Genomic DNA, 16,581 nt, shown 5'->3' with positions numbered 1-16,581 from the left:
ATGATAGCGCACAATCAATACAGAATGTAATGAAATAGTGATTTTGTTCAACCTGCTTTCAAGTATCAACAAGGGTCTGATGTGTATAATATATATACGGTGTGATATCAATGAACAAGTTATTATGATGATGGTGAACTTACTGGGATCCCATCCGGTCCAGGGGGCCCCCTCTCTCCGGGTATTCCAGCGTGACCCTGATGGATACAAAATCACTTAAATGATATCTACAGTAATCGTGGCATTATATTATCTGCCTATTGAATGACTGTTCAATCAAGTACATCACTCTCTCTTGATATACCACGCCCCCATCCCTTACGTATGAAGAATTGAACGCCCCTTGGTACGAGAGACGGGGTCCAGACTTACTCCTTACCATCGGCCCCCGTTCCCCTGGCGGCCCAGGGATCCCCATTTTCCCTCGGTCCCCCTGACAAATCACAAGACACAGTTAAAGACAGGTCTCGAGACATCATACGTCATTGATTAGTCTGTCTACGGACAAAAAAATGGCAAACCACATATTTCACAGAGCCCAAACATATATGCTATAATGACAGAAAGCAACTCAGCACATTAAACTGTGATGTAGGACAACAGCAAATTGTGACACTATAAGTTAAGTGTGATAAATTGATGCTATACTAACCTTTTCTCCAGCAATGCCCATCTCTCCAGCAGGCCCAGTAAAACCGGGTAGTCCCTGAAGCAGAGAAACCATGCTGTCATGACTGACTCTCATTTACTTTAGTTCTACTAAAAGTTAGATTTCTCTGCCCCACTTAGTGGCTCCAACAACATTGACACACTCAGACAGATACTAAGCATCATACAGAAATCAGCAGAAAGAGAGAAAAAAGCCTTTACCCTCTCGCCAAGCTTTCCGACCTCACCAGTAATCCCAGTCTCGCCCTACAGCAAAGCAGCCAATTAGCATATCACAAACTTATTCATGCCTTTCGTTTTTAGTTCAAATCATTTTTTGAGATGTGCTCAAGGCTCGCTCCCCTGTGGTAACAGAGAATTAACATCTAATTTACACATATTCAAATGATATCATAAAAGAGAACCAGGGAAAGAATGTTCACTTAAGGATGACAGCGGTTTGGCAGTGGATGTGTGGCTGTTGGGTCTGACCTTAAGTCCGTCTGGGCCTGTCGATCCAGGGAATCCCTGCCTCCCAGGCCTGCCCTAAACAAAAAGCAAAAATGACGCACAGAAGCGTACCACAGCCCTATACAACAAAACAATCAAGTCTCGACAGTATAGGTCTGCTGTGAAGACAAAAAAGGTAGAGATGATACTTCCTCAAGAGGCCGTGGCATAAACAAGCCAACAAATGGTGCCAAAAACAAAGTCATTCCTTGAAGAAACTTAATCATGCAGAAAACAAAGAGCAGTTTGAAGCAACAAAGGCCTCCTATTCATCACAAAAAATGATTGGGTCATTTGTATGTATGTATTCAGCGGTCACCTGTGGGTTACATATGGGAAATACTGAGGAATTGGAGTCAACAAGTGCAAAACAATAGTTTCACTGGAAAAGTCTTTAGCGAGGGGTGACTAATTCAGCCAAGCCTGAGTTTCATGGCCTTCATCATCTTTAATCCTCTGATTAGATCATGAAAACTGAGAATCTACGCCTACAGTGGCGATTTCTAAGAATAAAGTGGAAAATCCAAGCTGCATAATATTGTCTCCGTATGACATTCATTATCGCCACGACTTCGACAGTGTGTATGAATCAACACGTTAAAGAGACAATTTTCATGTATTTAGCAATCCCATGTGTTACTAATATTAGGTCAAACCTGTGCTCTGCCAAAATAAGCACCAAAACCTGTTATGGATGATGTAAGAGCACTTTCACGCCTTTTCATGACTTGACGCAGGAGGAGAAATAGCCTGTAGCCTGTAAATTGAGCTAATTTTAGACATGTACTGAGGCAAGGCAACTGTGTGCAAAAGTTCAGCTCAAGACATTTTCTGGAACCTCTCCTGCCAGCTCCCTTGACAAGCATATTCAGTCCAGGTGACACCTTCACCTGAATGTTCTGGACATTCTCCTGCTGTTGTCACAGCATCTGAACCACAACTGTTGTGAACGTAAGCCTTATAGGATGTACAGTCAGTACATAAGCATTTGTTTTGGTGTTGGAGCGTGTATGAGTGCAATTTTTATGATCGAGTAGAGCATAGCAATTTGCTGACCAATCTGGGAATAATGAGTATACAGCATCCAACAGAATGTCTCTGAAAACACATCGAGAACAATAGAGACCCGTCATCCAACAGACTTGCTTTCTATAACAGATGATTGCAAACGAGACAAGGCTTCAATATAGGAAGACACGTGGTGATTTTGTGTTTATTGCACCGTGGTCTGGCGTGTTTACAGAATAGAAGTTATGATTATGGCGTTTCCTTGCTGGTCGTGACCTGCACAGGAAAGGATCTTTACTGTCACCATACAACCATAAGTGCACAAACCAAATTACGAGGTCAGATGGGTTGATTGGGTTGATCAGAGCGGCTGCGACTAAGCGCGCCGCCACAGTGGACCAACCTGACCAAATGTGTCTAACATTCATATATTTTGATGGTGGGAAGAAACCGGAGAACCCAGAGAGGAAACCCACGCAGACACGGGGAGTACATGCAAACTCCAAACAGAAAGGTCCCCGAGCGGGAATCAAACCCAGCACCTTCTTGCTGTGAGGCAACCACTACTAGTGCCAGCGTGATTATCCAGTCAACACTCACCTCGAGTCCACCAGGTCCGACTGGCCCAACTGGTCCCTCATCACCCTAACAAATAGAATGATGGCAAAGAATTAGCAGAAGAAATGTGTCTTTATCTTTCTCTATCTACACATTCAAAGTCAAACCTACCTGAAGTCCAGTTGCTCCTACTGGACCAGGCAAACCTCTTATCCCCTGCTTTCCCTATGGATAACAAGACTAAAAGGTCATTTTTATTGAAGATTCATGTGTAAATCTTTATAGTCACTCTGCTAACCTTGGGTCCTTCGGGGCCATTTTGTCCTGGGGGACCAATGTCACCTGGAAACCCCTATGCAAATGATAACATTTATAAATATTACATCCATTGCAGTAATCAGGATATGGTATCTAATCAATATAATTGGTCTTACCTCTGGGCCAAGAGGGCCAGATAAACCATCGGGGCCTTTTTCCCCAGGTTTGCCCTGAGAAATGTTGACAACCCAAACATTTAATACATGGAGATGATCAAAAGTTGAATATTACAAATCAAGAAATCTGCCTCATATAAAGTCATGTTCAACTACACAGACATGTCAAATTAGTTTTATTGCTCAGGCAGCATTTGCAGGAACAATTGACCCCCGTCCTGCTTTTTGATTGTTTGTGAAGCTTAAATTTCTGTGACCAAACTTCAATTCTTGAGTGTCTGAATCTTTTTTCCCCCTTAAATTGATTGTAAGAGTTTTGAGCAGTTTGAGCACAACACTGCGCTTATAGAGCAAAATATTTATGTAATCTGATTTAGCGGAAATAAATAGTTTACGAGAAGTTTATGAACTAAAGTGAAAATATGAACTGTGCCATGAGCCGTCACAGTCCAACACAGTCTAACCAATGAGATCCCAGCTCTGCAATTAGTGTTGCAAAGAATGTCCTCCCTTGGCTAAAGTTCACTAAATATTCTGTCATTGTTATATCGTTTTCTCTGTGTTGGTTCTCAGTATTGGAGAGAAGGACTTAAAAATACCTGTGGTCCAGGTTTTCCACGAGGACCCGGTAACCCAGATGAGCCACGGATACCCTGTAATGAAGGTCAAACAAATAACAGTGGGTCAAACACATAAACAAACATCTTATAAAGGAAAACAGTGGTTAGAAACAGGAACATGCCCGCATATAAACCAGTAGTGGCAGGGATGTCATTCAAGGTCCCGGTCTAATCACTGGAAAGCACCAGTCCTACTTTCTACTTTGGAAAAGTCTTGCTCTGCCACAGCATAACTTACTTTGTCCCCTTGAAGTCCACACTCTCCTGGCTCTCCTAGCAAGCCGATATCCCCCTGAAAAAGCACAAAGAACACAAAATAACCAGAAAGTTAGCAGAAAATTATTCCATCAACCTGCACCGCAGGAACTCGGTGTGACTTTTTGTAGCTTTGTGGCAGAAATACACTCCAGCAGTTATGGATTCGGATGGTAAGTTGTCAAAAAAAATACATATGCAGATCACCTTATCACCTTTCAGTCCTGGGTCCCCTGGGTTTCCTGGTACTCCCTTGGACACAAAATGGAAACAGCCATAAATCTGTTTTCCATGTTAACTAAGTTTCAGCCTGTCCAGCACCCCCCCAAAAAAACAACACAACAAATGATACCTCAAACCCAGAGAGACACACAACATGGCCATTGTTTACCTTGAGTCCTGAAGATCCTGCCAAGCCCATAATGCCAACAGGGCCCATGTCTCCCTGTCAACAACAATACACACACACACACACAAAAAAAATTATCAACAAACTGTGAATAATACTCTAAAATGCAAATACATTGTAAATGAAAACTGTCACAGCTGTTGTTAACACCCATAACTAGACCTGCATATACTTTGCTAAATACCTGTGGCAAGTTTCATCACTGAAATGATGAATAAAAATGACTTTGTACAAAAATAATTGTATTTGGTTAGAGCTGTTAGAGATGTTAAATGTTTCATTACCGTGCAATAATATGGCAACCAGAGGCTTCGAGGACTAATTCATTTATTGCTATGAGCTATCACTAAGAGAGTCTGCTGCAAATGAATTGATGACCTGACAAAGTCTGGAAGTGGTTTCATTAACAATGATAACCAACAGGTGCTTGTGTAAACTTTGTGTAACTGCCACCGTGGTACATCATTAAGAAACGGTGAGCCAGTTTGTGTGAATCAACAGTTGATGTTCGATATGATAATGAGGAGGGAACATTGAATATGCTCCAAACACTAATCTGTTTAGATAATAAAAGATCTCCTGACATTCAGCGCCAGATTTTGACACATTTCAGTGAGCAGCTTTGAAGTTTATAATCTGCAGCAAAACCCTGGTTTTTTTAAGCTCAAGGCTCCAAAAAAAATGTGGAAATTGCAAGTGAAGAATCTGTTTTTCATAAAGCAGCCTACTGCAGTTAGTACTTCTCACAAAATATAAAATCTAGCTATGTAAATATGGGATTAGGTACATTGGACACTCTAAATGGACCGTAGGTGTGAGTGTGAGAGAACGTGGCTCTGTGATGTACCCGCCCATCGCCACATGTCAGCTGAGTTCGGCACAGCGCCCCCTCGTGACTCTCATGTGGAGGATAAAGCAGTAGAATATGGATGTAATACTCACAATAAGACCAGGAACTCCACATGGCCCAGGAGCACCCAGTTCTCCCTACAGGTAGGAAGGGAGAGGAGAAATGCTGTGAACGATGTAGAATAGATGCAACATGAGCACAGTCGGATAAAGGTTTTGAGCCTGAAGTAGCTTGGGGAAGGACGCATACAGTAAATTTGTTTACTGGTTTCGTCCTCCATTTAAAGCCTGAGTGACGTGTTTCTCCCCTCAGCTTAGTACCCTGAGCAAGTATTTGGCTCTTGACACAGAGGCCTGTTGTTCAAACGATGCACCCGCAGCCACATGCCACGTCTATATCCTTTCCAAACTGTGCATCCAGTGGAGAGATTGGAGGACACACGGCCCAGGGGGGGCCTTCCTGTCACCTCCTTCATTTCTTCATATGAATGAAAAGAGAAGAATTCGGCCAAATGAAACATCCCCTCGTTCCTGTGGTGAGCGAGGAAATGAAGCGTGGAGGAGGAGGTCACCCAATCGCAATCTAACCTCCCGAACCTGTCAATCGGGAGCAGCGTGGGTCAAACTACAGAGAAAGGAGAGGCGAGCAAAAGCACTGATGCTGCCCTCATATCAGTGTGGATTATGATGGTTGAGTGAGTTACTGTGAGGCTGCACTGGTTTGACTCGCACTCCGTCTTGTGCAGGTAAAAGTAAGCTGTGACTGTGTAACTCTATTATTCAGACGCAGTGCAGGAGTGTGACCAAAGTGAACTGAAGAAATAGACGTGCTGCTGTAGTCATCTCCTCTAAGGCAGTACAGCCTTGATAACTGCCATCGACCTATCAGCAAATACCATCAGATTCATCACTACGAGTATTATGAAAGTAGTTGAATGAGAGGCTAAAAAGGCCATAAAAACTATTATTTATGTGATTAAAATGAGTATTAAAGGTTATTTCATACATTTGTATGATTGAATTTGTAATAATTCAGACAGTGTGATAGTGTGAAGAGCTGAAACACAGAATTTAAAAGTTATTGGGCCATTACTTATCGGTGAAATGGGGGTTCAGCCCTGAAATCTGTCAGTCTGTGACTCAAGGGTGCATGTACTCATTTCACATACTGGGTTTCCATCAGGCCCGGGTGGTCCTCTCTCTCCAAAGTCCCCAGGAAATCCCTGAATGGGCAAACAAAGACGAGAGTCGTGTCAAACTGAACCTCTGTCATGTTCGTTAGCTCTCATGCAAAATGTATTGAGATATCTCATTAGAGAAACGCCAAACACACGGGCTCCTGTTTCCAAAAACAGACATTTGCAGAGTAAAGCCAAGCAAATCCCATCAAATCGGATCCCAGCACATCATTCCTGGGAGACAAGCAGAAATTTCCATGGAAATTCCTAAATTGGGTGTTCCCGAGTGACCAAGTATCTGTGTGTGTGTGCACGCTCGAGTGAACCAATCCCAGAGGATGTGCCTAAATGGTTTGAATAAAGCTGCTTGGCCCAGGAATTGCTGAGTGTGCCTTCTTTTTTGCCTGCCGCTTGTAATTCCATTATAAAGGCAGGACAAGAGGCGTGATGATGGAGCCGAGTGAGGCCACACGCTCAACATGTGTTTGTCAGCACGCCAAGGTCAACATGCGAGCCTCTACAACATCATGGCCCCGCGCTATTCTGAGCCCTATGGGTTAGAAAAATGATGACAGGCAGAGCAGAGCGGATAATTCTGTTGTTCTCCGTCAGCACAAATGAAAATGTGGAGAGATTCTGGAGGTACAATGGTCTGTGTGTCTGCTTCTTTAAAAACCCGGAGGATAAAGTCAAAAACAAAAAAAAGCAGTAATCAGGGCAAGCGCACAGATAATGTGGAAAAATGTGCTTCTTTCCAAAAACGTCAATAACTGAGTGAGTTGGATCAGAAACATATGCAAGTGTTTTATCAGGTCTGCAAAATGAAATTCCTGCCTTTTTGCTAAATGCAATATGACTTTCACTTGGTAGAAGGCTGCTGACAGGACTTGTATTGATACTTTAACATCATTTCAGTCTTCGAATCTGCAGCCAGAGAGCTACAGTTGTTAAAATACATGTTTAACAGCTCTATATTCTTTTAAAAGGTATGCCCAGTGTCTGCATTTAGAAGAAACTCTTTAAGTACTCTGCTTGGTTCTTGACGGATAGTCCCTCTTCATGAGGTTACTTTTCTGTCAGTGAATAAAGAGGATGGGGGAGACCTGCTAATTGAAGCAGTGGACAGGAAGTTAGTCAAAAGTGGACATTTTTAAAATGTGCATAATATGTATCTCTGCTGGAGCTTTTCAGTCAGTTCACACGGTTCCAACGCTGACTCAGAGCAGAAAAATAAATACTTATTACGCAAAGTGACTGACCTCACTTCTCACCACAGTGGAACAGAAAAGGCTTGCTCATGGTCTGGCTATTACAAGCAATTCTTTTGGACCGCAGTCTCTTCAGTCTAGTCACCGACAATTATTACATAATAATATATATATATATATAAAAAAACTTTACAACCAGAATGAGCATGTAAAAATATCAGAGTTACACATGTGGTCATGTGCAGTATTTTTCCATGTAAGGACAGAACATTTACTTCCAGGCGCCGATGACGATCGACTTCCCTGGTTTGTGTAATTGTGGAGAACCAGTCCCACAACTGACACATTACATTATCATCTTAGCCTAATGCAAAACAAGTACAGCAGTACACGCTATACATCATAACATTTCTCCTCAAGTATCTTCACCGGAGAAGTTCATACAAAATCTTAAAAAAGGAACTGAGCGTTTCTGCTTCTGGTTAACTATTTAGATGGTAAATATTTCTCTCTGTGGTGGATGGGGTGGTTAGCACCGGTGCTTCACAGCAAGAAGCTTCACAGTTTGAATCCTCTGAGTGTGGAGTTTGCATGTTTTCCCTGTGTCCCTGGTTTCAGTTTCTCCAGCCTCCTCTCACAGTCCAATGACACACAGAACTATTCAGTTTAGGTCAATTATTGACTCTGAAATTGAACGACATTGTAAATATGAGGGTGAATGGCTGCTTGTCTCTGAATGTTGACTCTGCAAGACACTGCCAAACTTTCCACGGTGAACAATGCCTCTTGCCCAAAGCTGGAACTGGTACAAACTCCCACATCCCTCAAAGGATAAGCAATAAATAATGGATGGATGAATTTCTCCATATCTACCTTATAATCCTGATCATTCTCCTGTGCTAGTGTGGAAGTTACAGCCGATTTGCAACTATGACCAGGAGGGGTTTCACAGTGAATTAGAGTGTCTGTCAGAATAACGGTCATTTAATTCACTTTAAAGTAGCTGTGTGCGACATTAAGCATCCATAGATCAATACAGAACATCCTTACTTTTGTTAAGGCTGCATTTAAAATGTTGTCTGAGAAGTATGTTGAGAGAAAACTTTACCGGCCTACCCATCTTGCCCTTCTGCCCATGAATGCCAGGAATACCCTAAAAAAACAGGAGAGAAAACAGAGAGACAGAGAGAAAAATGCAGCCATTGAAAGCGATAATGGCCCTTACATATTGTCACAGAATTACCACATATGGGTCAAAAATGGAAATAATACACATCTATAGAGCTTTCACATTCAGTTTGATTAGAGAAGGTGTATTTAGTCAGCCTCGACTGTCGTGTTTGTTGAGCTGACTGTTACTTTACTTTTGCATACATTATTCAATAAGAAACCTTAGCGTGTTAGCTTTGAAGCATACATGTTTCAAGCAGACATTGATGTTATTAATGGCACTGAGAAACACACAAGTCCTCTCCTCTAAGGTAGCGATTTTAAAGATGACAAACCGTCGTAACCCGCCTCACAAAATAAAATTCAAGAGCAAATGTGTGCACAATGTAGAGACTAATTTACACCTGATTTAATTTTTGAACTGTTAAGCAGATCATTGAATCGTCACTTTAAGCATGTTACATCTTCATTAAAAGGTTCGAAAAATTCTCCATATTTTTTCAGGTGACCAAAAGAGAATCTCCTTCAACCCACATGTGGGTCAGGGGTTCACAGCCCTGGTGCCAGGCTCTGATTTGTACAGAATTTGGCTGTGTGTGTTCCGGAAATATTCCTGTTTCATTCCCTATCACATGGAATTGTTATTAATTTAAAAGTATGAAACCAAAGCTTCACTTACAGTATACATATGCAATAACCACATTTTCTGTGGAAACATCCCTCACAATGATAAAGACTAAAGTACTGATTTGTATGGGTTTTGAATTGGTTAAGGTTGAATTATGCTTTCTTTCTTTGCTCTGTATATCTTCCTATGACATTACAGGACTATCCCTGAATAGTGTGATTTTAAACTCTTCAGACAACTTTCTGAACTGACAGCTGTACAAATCAAAATAAAAAAAACACATGGAAGGGCAACTAGTTTATATTACTATTATAGAAAATTGCACTGTAACAATTATTGTTACAGTATAAGTTGGATCAACTCATGAGACTGAGGATTGGTACAATAATTAAACAAAGTCTTTGGGAAAATGATTTCCAAGAGATCAAGTGCCACTTCCATTGGTGTTCATGGTAAATGTCATCCCACATCCAACATCATGACTTCATTCAAGACAATAGAAAAATGGTGGTGTCGCTAATCTGTTCCGCCACATTTAATCTGCTAAAGGCAGCCTGCAGTGTTTATTACTTAGAAAAGTGACTTGGTGAAGTGTGCCTGGACTTTTGCAAAAAAATGCAGTCTATTTCTATTTCATCACTTTTGGCCCATGGATATATAATATAATCCAAGCCAGTAGGCATTTACTCTGGAAGCCGCTAATACTCACTCTCTCACCATTAGGACCAGGGAGGCCAAAAAGCCCAGGGACGCCAATGTGACCCTGAAGAGATGAATAAAAGATAGAACGGATGAACACATGAGGCAAAGCTGGATGGAAGAGCAGAAGAAAACAGAGAGAGACTGAGCAGAGATAAGAGAGACGGACAGTGGAACTGTTAGATGTCAACATATGTGTAACAGTGTATGAAAAGCGTTGATACTTTGATCTGATTACAGTGCTGCAGGCTTTTTGCTACAGTGGTGAGTGGTCGAGAAGAGCCAAGCCTTGAGGCAAGTGTATATGCCCATGGACTGCATGGTGCTGGCTTCCACGATGTAGTCCAAGGGCACATACCCTCACATCAGGGATCTCTGAAGATCTCTCTGCCATACCTGCTCAACGGAAAGAAAAGGGGCAGTGGAATTACAGTGACATTATACTATGTGAGAAGCAAACGTCTCAATGCATTATGGTCGCACTTCGGCGCAGAGCAATATATTTTTATGACGTTTGCCGAACATTAGCGAGAGCAGCAGGCATGGAAACAATTCCAAGAAGGTAACTAACCCTAGAGTACATTAAATATACATTAACAAAACCATCTGTCACTATCATCACGGAGTCAACAGGCGAGTGGCATTTATGGCACTGGCGGTTTAGGTAATTCACTGAGCATGCACTTCACAGTTTATTTTAAACCGTTAGAGTTCAACAGAAGAGCAATTATGCATCTTCCCACTGCGGCCTTTAGTGTGCGTGTGTGTGTGTGTGTGTGTTTGTCATATTTCATGACACAAACATGAAATGTGTAAACAGAGAAAGTCTCTCTGACGACTTCAACTGTGTCTCAGTTCACCGGGCCTACTTCAGAGGCTGCACGCGAAGGCCAGCTGCGTCACGGCAACACAACTGCTCTGTCGTAATGTGACAAATGTGTCATTCTTTTTACCCCCGAGCTATAAAGGATGCAATAGGTAGATCCTTCCCGCTCCAATCTATACCAGGATTCACTGTGGTCTGGAGACAAATGCTTTGAAAGGAGATTAAAAAAAAACATTCAGCTGCGGTTCTAGTGCTAGGAGATACTGTAGCAGCAGGCAAATCCACCTTAGATCAGACCATGTCATTGGTGGTTCAGCATTGGGTCAAGGTGAATGTGGCTAACAATGGCTTTGTGTTGGAATCTAGCTTTAGAATGTGAGATATTATAATAATACTTTATGACCACAGAACAAAACATACTTTCTCTTGAAGCTAAACAACTGAAACAGTATCCACAATCTACTCACCCTGACTCCTTTTGGCCCCATTATTCCAACAAGCCCAGGAAAACCCTACGAGAAAGAGACGACAAAACACATTTCTGTGGTTACAGAGAGTAGCAGAAGCTCCGTTCTAAGGCTCTTTCAGTTCCTAATTGTGGAAACAAAACACATTAAACACTCCCTCGACTTGATGACACACATTATGGCTTTTAAAATGTTCAAATGAGTATCTTGGGCTGACATTTGCAGAGTTAAACCTTCAGCAGCATCACATTAATTTCTCTGAGACACTGCCAACAAATCCAGTGGAGCAGGAAAAATATCCCCCTTGCAAATATAAAGTCAACTCTCAGCACAGGAGAACTCCCCCTCAGCACAGAACAGTGTCTTGACATATACCTCCAGTCTCAATGATTCACTGCATACAGATGGTAGGGGTTGCTAAAACCTAATCCATCACACACCACCAAGTGTCTATAGGGATCGGAGCTCTGACACAGTAAGTAAGCTAAAGCATAGAGGCAAAACGCCAAGACCCATGCCTGAACTCTATATTATCATAAGTATTTAAGTGACTGAGCTGCTGCCCAGCTGTTTTTTTTTTAAATGTAAACGCAGAGAAAGTCTGAATGCGCCACAGCTTTGACTTCTTAAGAGTTAAGTGGGTCATGGAATGGTGCTCACAGCGTGGAAGGGCACAGGAAGCCTATCTGTACCCGAGGAGCTGTGGCGTTAGTCACACTTTTATTACCTTTTCTTTCTTCAGGGTAGTGATTACTATGGAAACCTTTAGACACTTTATTTCTTCACTAGACCGGAGGCATCCATCGCTTAGATTCCACCACAGGTGTGTCAGCAGTTCAAAGATGTTGTCCATCTGTCAGGGCCCTTCCCCACCCCCCACTTTCATTCAGTTGCAGCAAACTTTTGATTTGGATTTCCAAAATTAGGTTTTTCCAGGCTGACGCTGAGATGCCCAAGGCTGACTTCTTTTTTTTCTTCTTTTTTTTTCTGCGAGCATCCAATATCTTTAAATGTGATTTTCGAGCTACAGAAAACACAAAAGGATTCAGTGTTTCCACCGTGATTCCCATTTCATTCATCAGTCTGACACAAAGCAAAAATTACTATCTGAAATTAGATTTATTAAAATGTCAAAATCAATCCTTTATTCTCAAAAAGCTGAATTCACAATATAGATGATATTGTATTATTGTTTTATTTCTCTCTCTCTACTGCCCTCTCACTCTCTCTTTTCTGTGTGTGTGTGTGTGTGTGTGTGTGTGTGTCTGTGTAGCTCTGTTCAACCAGCACTGCAACACTAGATTTACTGCACCTGCCTGCCAGGATAGCCTTTGGCCCCAGGGCTTCCATCATCTCCCCATTCACCCTGTGGAGAGAAAGACAAAGCAGAACTCAGCACTAGAGGGGGGCAAGAGACTAGATGATGGGAAAAGGAAGAGTGGAAGACTGAAGGATGGATGGAAGGAAGGAAGGAAGTAGTGTTCTTCAGGATAAATGCTTCTTTTATCTACACATGGTTTCTGTTGGATTAGCACTAATATCAATGTAAGAAAGACGGTAACGCAAAAGCAAGCATCTTAGCTTTTGGTGTTTTGGAGAAAAAGAAGTGCCACAACGTCACTAACCATCGCCATTAATCCAACCTTAGGTGCCATTACATTGTGGTCAAGCCACAAAATGCTTCAACCACTGCCTCAATATGTTTGTCCTCATTAATGCACAGTAACACTCATGAGTCACCTCTTCATTGACATAAGACTAAATATTGTTTAGTCTTATGTCAAGAGGAATGTTTGCGTCTACATGTCTACACAGGATTAGCGAAGGCATGCAGAGAGAATGTATATAAAACCAACCAAACTTAGGATACACTGCATTTTTATAGTTTCCTGAAAGACTAGAAATATCATTTGTTGACTGTGTTATTATACACACACTATGTGAACTCTTGTAAATGACCCCAGAGGAGTTGTAGAAGCAGAACTATGTATACTTAACTGGGTACACCAACATAATCTAAAGCAAGTTCAATTTTTGGACATGATTGATCACACTGAGGAACATCTCTGCACTTCATCCATTATCCCTCTGTCCTCTATACTGCTTATTCTTTGAGGGTCATGTCTGCATGCCTTTCTACTGTGGAAGGAAGCTGGAGTACCCAGAGAAAACCCACAAAAACACGGGAAGAACCACTTTTGAAGCAGGATTTGAACTTTGAACCTTCTTAGGACTTAGTTAAAGGTGCCACGTTTAGTTTATGTACCTGACAGAAATGCTCACATGGTATGCGCTGACTGCAGGAGACAATTTCTCAACTTTAGTCCATGCAAAGCTACACAATTCCACCGATCAACTGTTGGTGGCGGTAATGGATTGATAAACATGGCAAGTACCTGCAAAAAGCAGAATAGGCTTCTGCTAGTCTATGTAAACATGAATACTTGTATATTAAGGGAGTCTTTTCTTGCCACTGTTGCAAAATGTGTCATGGGTTCATGTTTTTAAGTAGAAATCAACCGATCTAAATGTTGAATAATGATTCCTTTAGGGGTATTTCCCAAAGTAAAGAGTGTGTGAAGAGTGTAAGTTTTCTTTTTTCTTTGTGACACAGCACATTCTTCTCACAGAAAGAGGCGCACACAAGATTTGAATCAGGAAGGAGGGAGAGAAGAAGGAATGACCTATGGTGTCCAAACCTTCTAGCCCACTTGCAACACTGCCAAAAAATCCCTTGCTTAGTTTTCCTGCCAAAGACTCCCAAATGACTGATGTGTCTACTCCCTATCTGTAACCCCCTCTCACTCATCAGCCATCTTTTTTAACATACCACCGTCTCTGTGTTAATGGATTACGTGCCATTTCCTAATCGGACAAACATGCTTCTATTCAGTGAGTAAATATAAATTGGCCTAACACACACTGCAGCTGTCCAACACACCAACAGCATACAGTGGATTTAGACAGCATGTAATACCTAAAAGAGACAAGGGGAGGGGTTTGTGCCAGAGAAACCGAAGGGATCCTATTACTCATTGCTTTAGAGAAAATCCTCTTCAGTTGCATTTAATCCTTATGTTAAAATTCATATTCCCACCTCGGGCACTTTCAGGAATTTCCCCCATAACTCAGTGACCTATAGGGCGGGGGTTCCATGGGAAACCTGCAATGGAGTTTAACAGTGTGTGTATCTGAAAGTAAAGGCCAGCTGGAAGTTGGTAGAAAGAGATCATCCAAAAAGGTGTATAGAACTTGTAGTTCCCTCACTTTAAAAATAATGGCATACACTGTATTTTAGCTTTAGCACATATTCTGTTGACGAAACGGTTTCAACTCTGAATCAAAAGTTTTCAGGGTCATGCTTCATCTCGTTACTGGTCAGCCTGTGCTTAAAACTCCCTTTTTAAGTATAAAAAAAATGAATGAGGGCGAATGTAATTCCAGAAACAGAGTCATTCTAAAATTGTGCCATCATTGTTACGCTGTATTACTGATGCATTCATTATTGCATGCCCCAAAGGAGTGTGACATCAGCACAGTGGTAGACTATTGAAAATAAAATGTAAGACATTCTGTCTATTTCAGTGTTATCTTAACAGGAACATATATGATAAATAGCAAATTGAATCCACAATTACAGAGAAATAAAGTACTCACAGTTTCACCTGGGAGACCACAAGAGCCAGGATGACCTTTTTGTCCCTGTTGGTAAAGAAAAGATGTGTTAGACATTAGCGTGTCCAATAATAAGACAATGTAGTACCCAAAAGGAAGAGACTGATAAATTGATTGGGCTGATAGTCATCAACATTTATTATTTATTAATAAGCCATATTAAAATATTTAAAATGTATGTTAGAGAGACAGGAAACCATTGTTCAATTAATGGTGACTAAGTTATCTTTTAGTTTATTTAGTTACAGATATATATTTGATCAGATGGAGGAAAAAAAGACAATTGGCTTAATATATGGACCAAAATAGACCATCAATATCCATCAGACTCCAGTACTAATAATGTAATAATTGCACATTGAGATTTTGTCAGAGGTCATTCTTTGTGAGACTTTATCTCATTTTGTTGTTCAACACCTTCATGAACAGCACAGTTAATGTAATGAACTGAATTTATTTCGGCTAAGACTTCTGTAAAAGAAAAGAAAAAACAATAAAAGAACTCAAAGCCATGAAAACTTGATGTCTGCGAGAGGCGCAGTGCAGAATTGTTAACCTAATGATTTCCAAACATGCTTAATGCAGTATTTCTTTATGTTGCATCACAGCTGTGCCGCAACCACAAAGGCAAAACTACTCCGAATCACTTTGCGTCGTAAAACAATTACACAGTGAGTGAAACCCCAAAGGTTAACACACTGTCACCTTCATGCCCCACGCGCTCAAATGAGCACGTCAAAATGTATTCATCTTTTAACACTGAAGGCCAGCAGTAGATGGTCATGTAAAGTCATCTCTGAGGGACGAACATGTCTATCCCTTCAAGTGTGAAGTCATTAGCCCCCAGCTGTGCTGGCGGCAAGTCGCAGTGAAGGAGCACGTTCTGTCAGGCCTCCCACTGGAGTTTATGCATGAGGATTAAAATGAAAATCCTCCACCAGCGACACATTTGGTGACACAAACCAGGGTCCAATTTTCAAATACATGCAAGCCTGTGAAATCGGAATCCGAACTTACTGGCCAAGTATGAGTGCACATATAAGGAATTAGACTTTTATTGACTCACCGGGTAATTACACTTAAAACAGACAAAGACGACATGGCAATAAATGGACAAGTGACTGAAGTTAACAAGTTAACAAACTGACACATACGTAAGCAGCAGGTAAGTAAATGACTGCAGTAGAGAATAAATACTGTAGCATCGTGGGCTTCATGTAACACATGCTGATATACACTCACATACATACATATATACGTGAGTGTTCATTTTGTGTTGAACGGGGAAGAAACTGATCTTATGTCTTGTGGGGATTGTTCTTAAGTCCAGTGTAAGACATGAGGAAAGAGAATGAAATGATAATTAATCATCTTTTATTATTGGCCCGGTGTTAAAATCTCTGAAACACAACTGCAGAATGCAAAGTGTTTGGTGTAGC

The 16,581-nt window shown here is 41.3% G+C and overlaps 1 protein-coding gene across 3 annotated transcripts in view; it reads right to left on the bottom strand.

Moving 5' to 3' along the window:
- col27a1b (collagen, type XXVII, alpha 1b) overlaps positions 1-16,581 on the bottom strand; it is a 69,807-nt gene that overhangs the window by 24,078 nt on the left and 29,148 nt on the right. For all 3 annotated transcript variants that reach the window (XM_044026742.1, XM_044026743.1, XM_044026744.1), the window contains 20 exons: positions 15,125-15,169; positions 12,780-12,833; positions 11,468-11,512; positions 10,185-10,238; positions 8,786-8,830; positions 6,461-6,514; positions 5,385-5,429; positions 4,425-4,478; positions 4,241-4,285; positions 4,017-4,070; positions 3,758-3,811; positions 3,159-3,212; positions 3,023-3,076; positions 2,896-2,949; positions 2,767-2,811; positions 1,141-1,194; positions 871-915; positions 653-706; positions 380-433; positions 144-197 (listed from right to left, as the gene is read on the bottom strand). In XM_044026742.1, coding sequence (XP_043882677.1) covers positions 144-197; positions 380-433; positions 653-706; positions 871-915; positions 1,141-1,194; positions 2,767-2,811; positions 2,896-2,949; positions 3,023-3,076; positions 3,159-3,212; positions 3,758-3,811; positions 4,017-4,070; positions 4,241-4,285; positions 4,425-4,478; positions 5,385-5,429; positions 6,461-6,514; positions 8,786-8,830; positions 10,185-10,238; positions 11,468-11,512; positions 12,780-12,833; positions 15,125-15,169 — 1,017 coding nt within the window. The remainder of the gene's footprint in view (positions 1-143; positions 198-379; positions 434-652; positions 707-870; positions 916-1,140; positions 1,195-2,766; positions 2,812-2,895; positions 2,950-3,022; positions 3,077-3,158; positions 3,213-3,757; positions 3,812-4,016; positions 4,071-4,240; positions 4,286-4,424; positions 4,479-5,384; positions 5,430-6,460; positions 6,515-8,785; positions 8,831-10,184; positions 10,239-11,467; positions 11,513-12,779; positions 12,834-15,124; positions 15,170-16,581) is intronic.

The sequence above is a fragment of the Solea senegalensis genome, linkage group LG5 (genome assembly GCF_019176455.1).
Source record: "Solea senegalensis isolate Sse05_10M linkage group LG5, IFAPA_SoseM_1, whole genome shotgun sequence".
In the NCBI taxonomy this organism is placed as follows: domain Eukaryota; kingdom Metazoa; phylum Chordata; class Actinopteri; order Pleuronectiformes; family Soleidae; genus Solea; species Solea senegalensis.
This window is presented reverse-complemented; position numbering and strand designations above follow the sequence as displayed.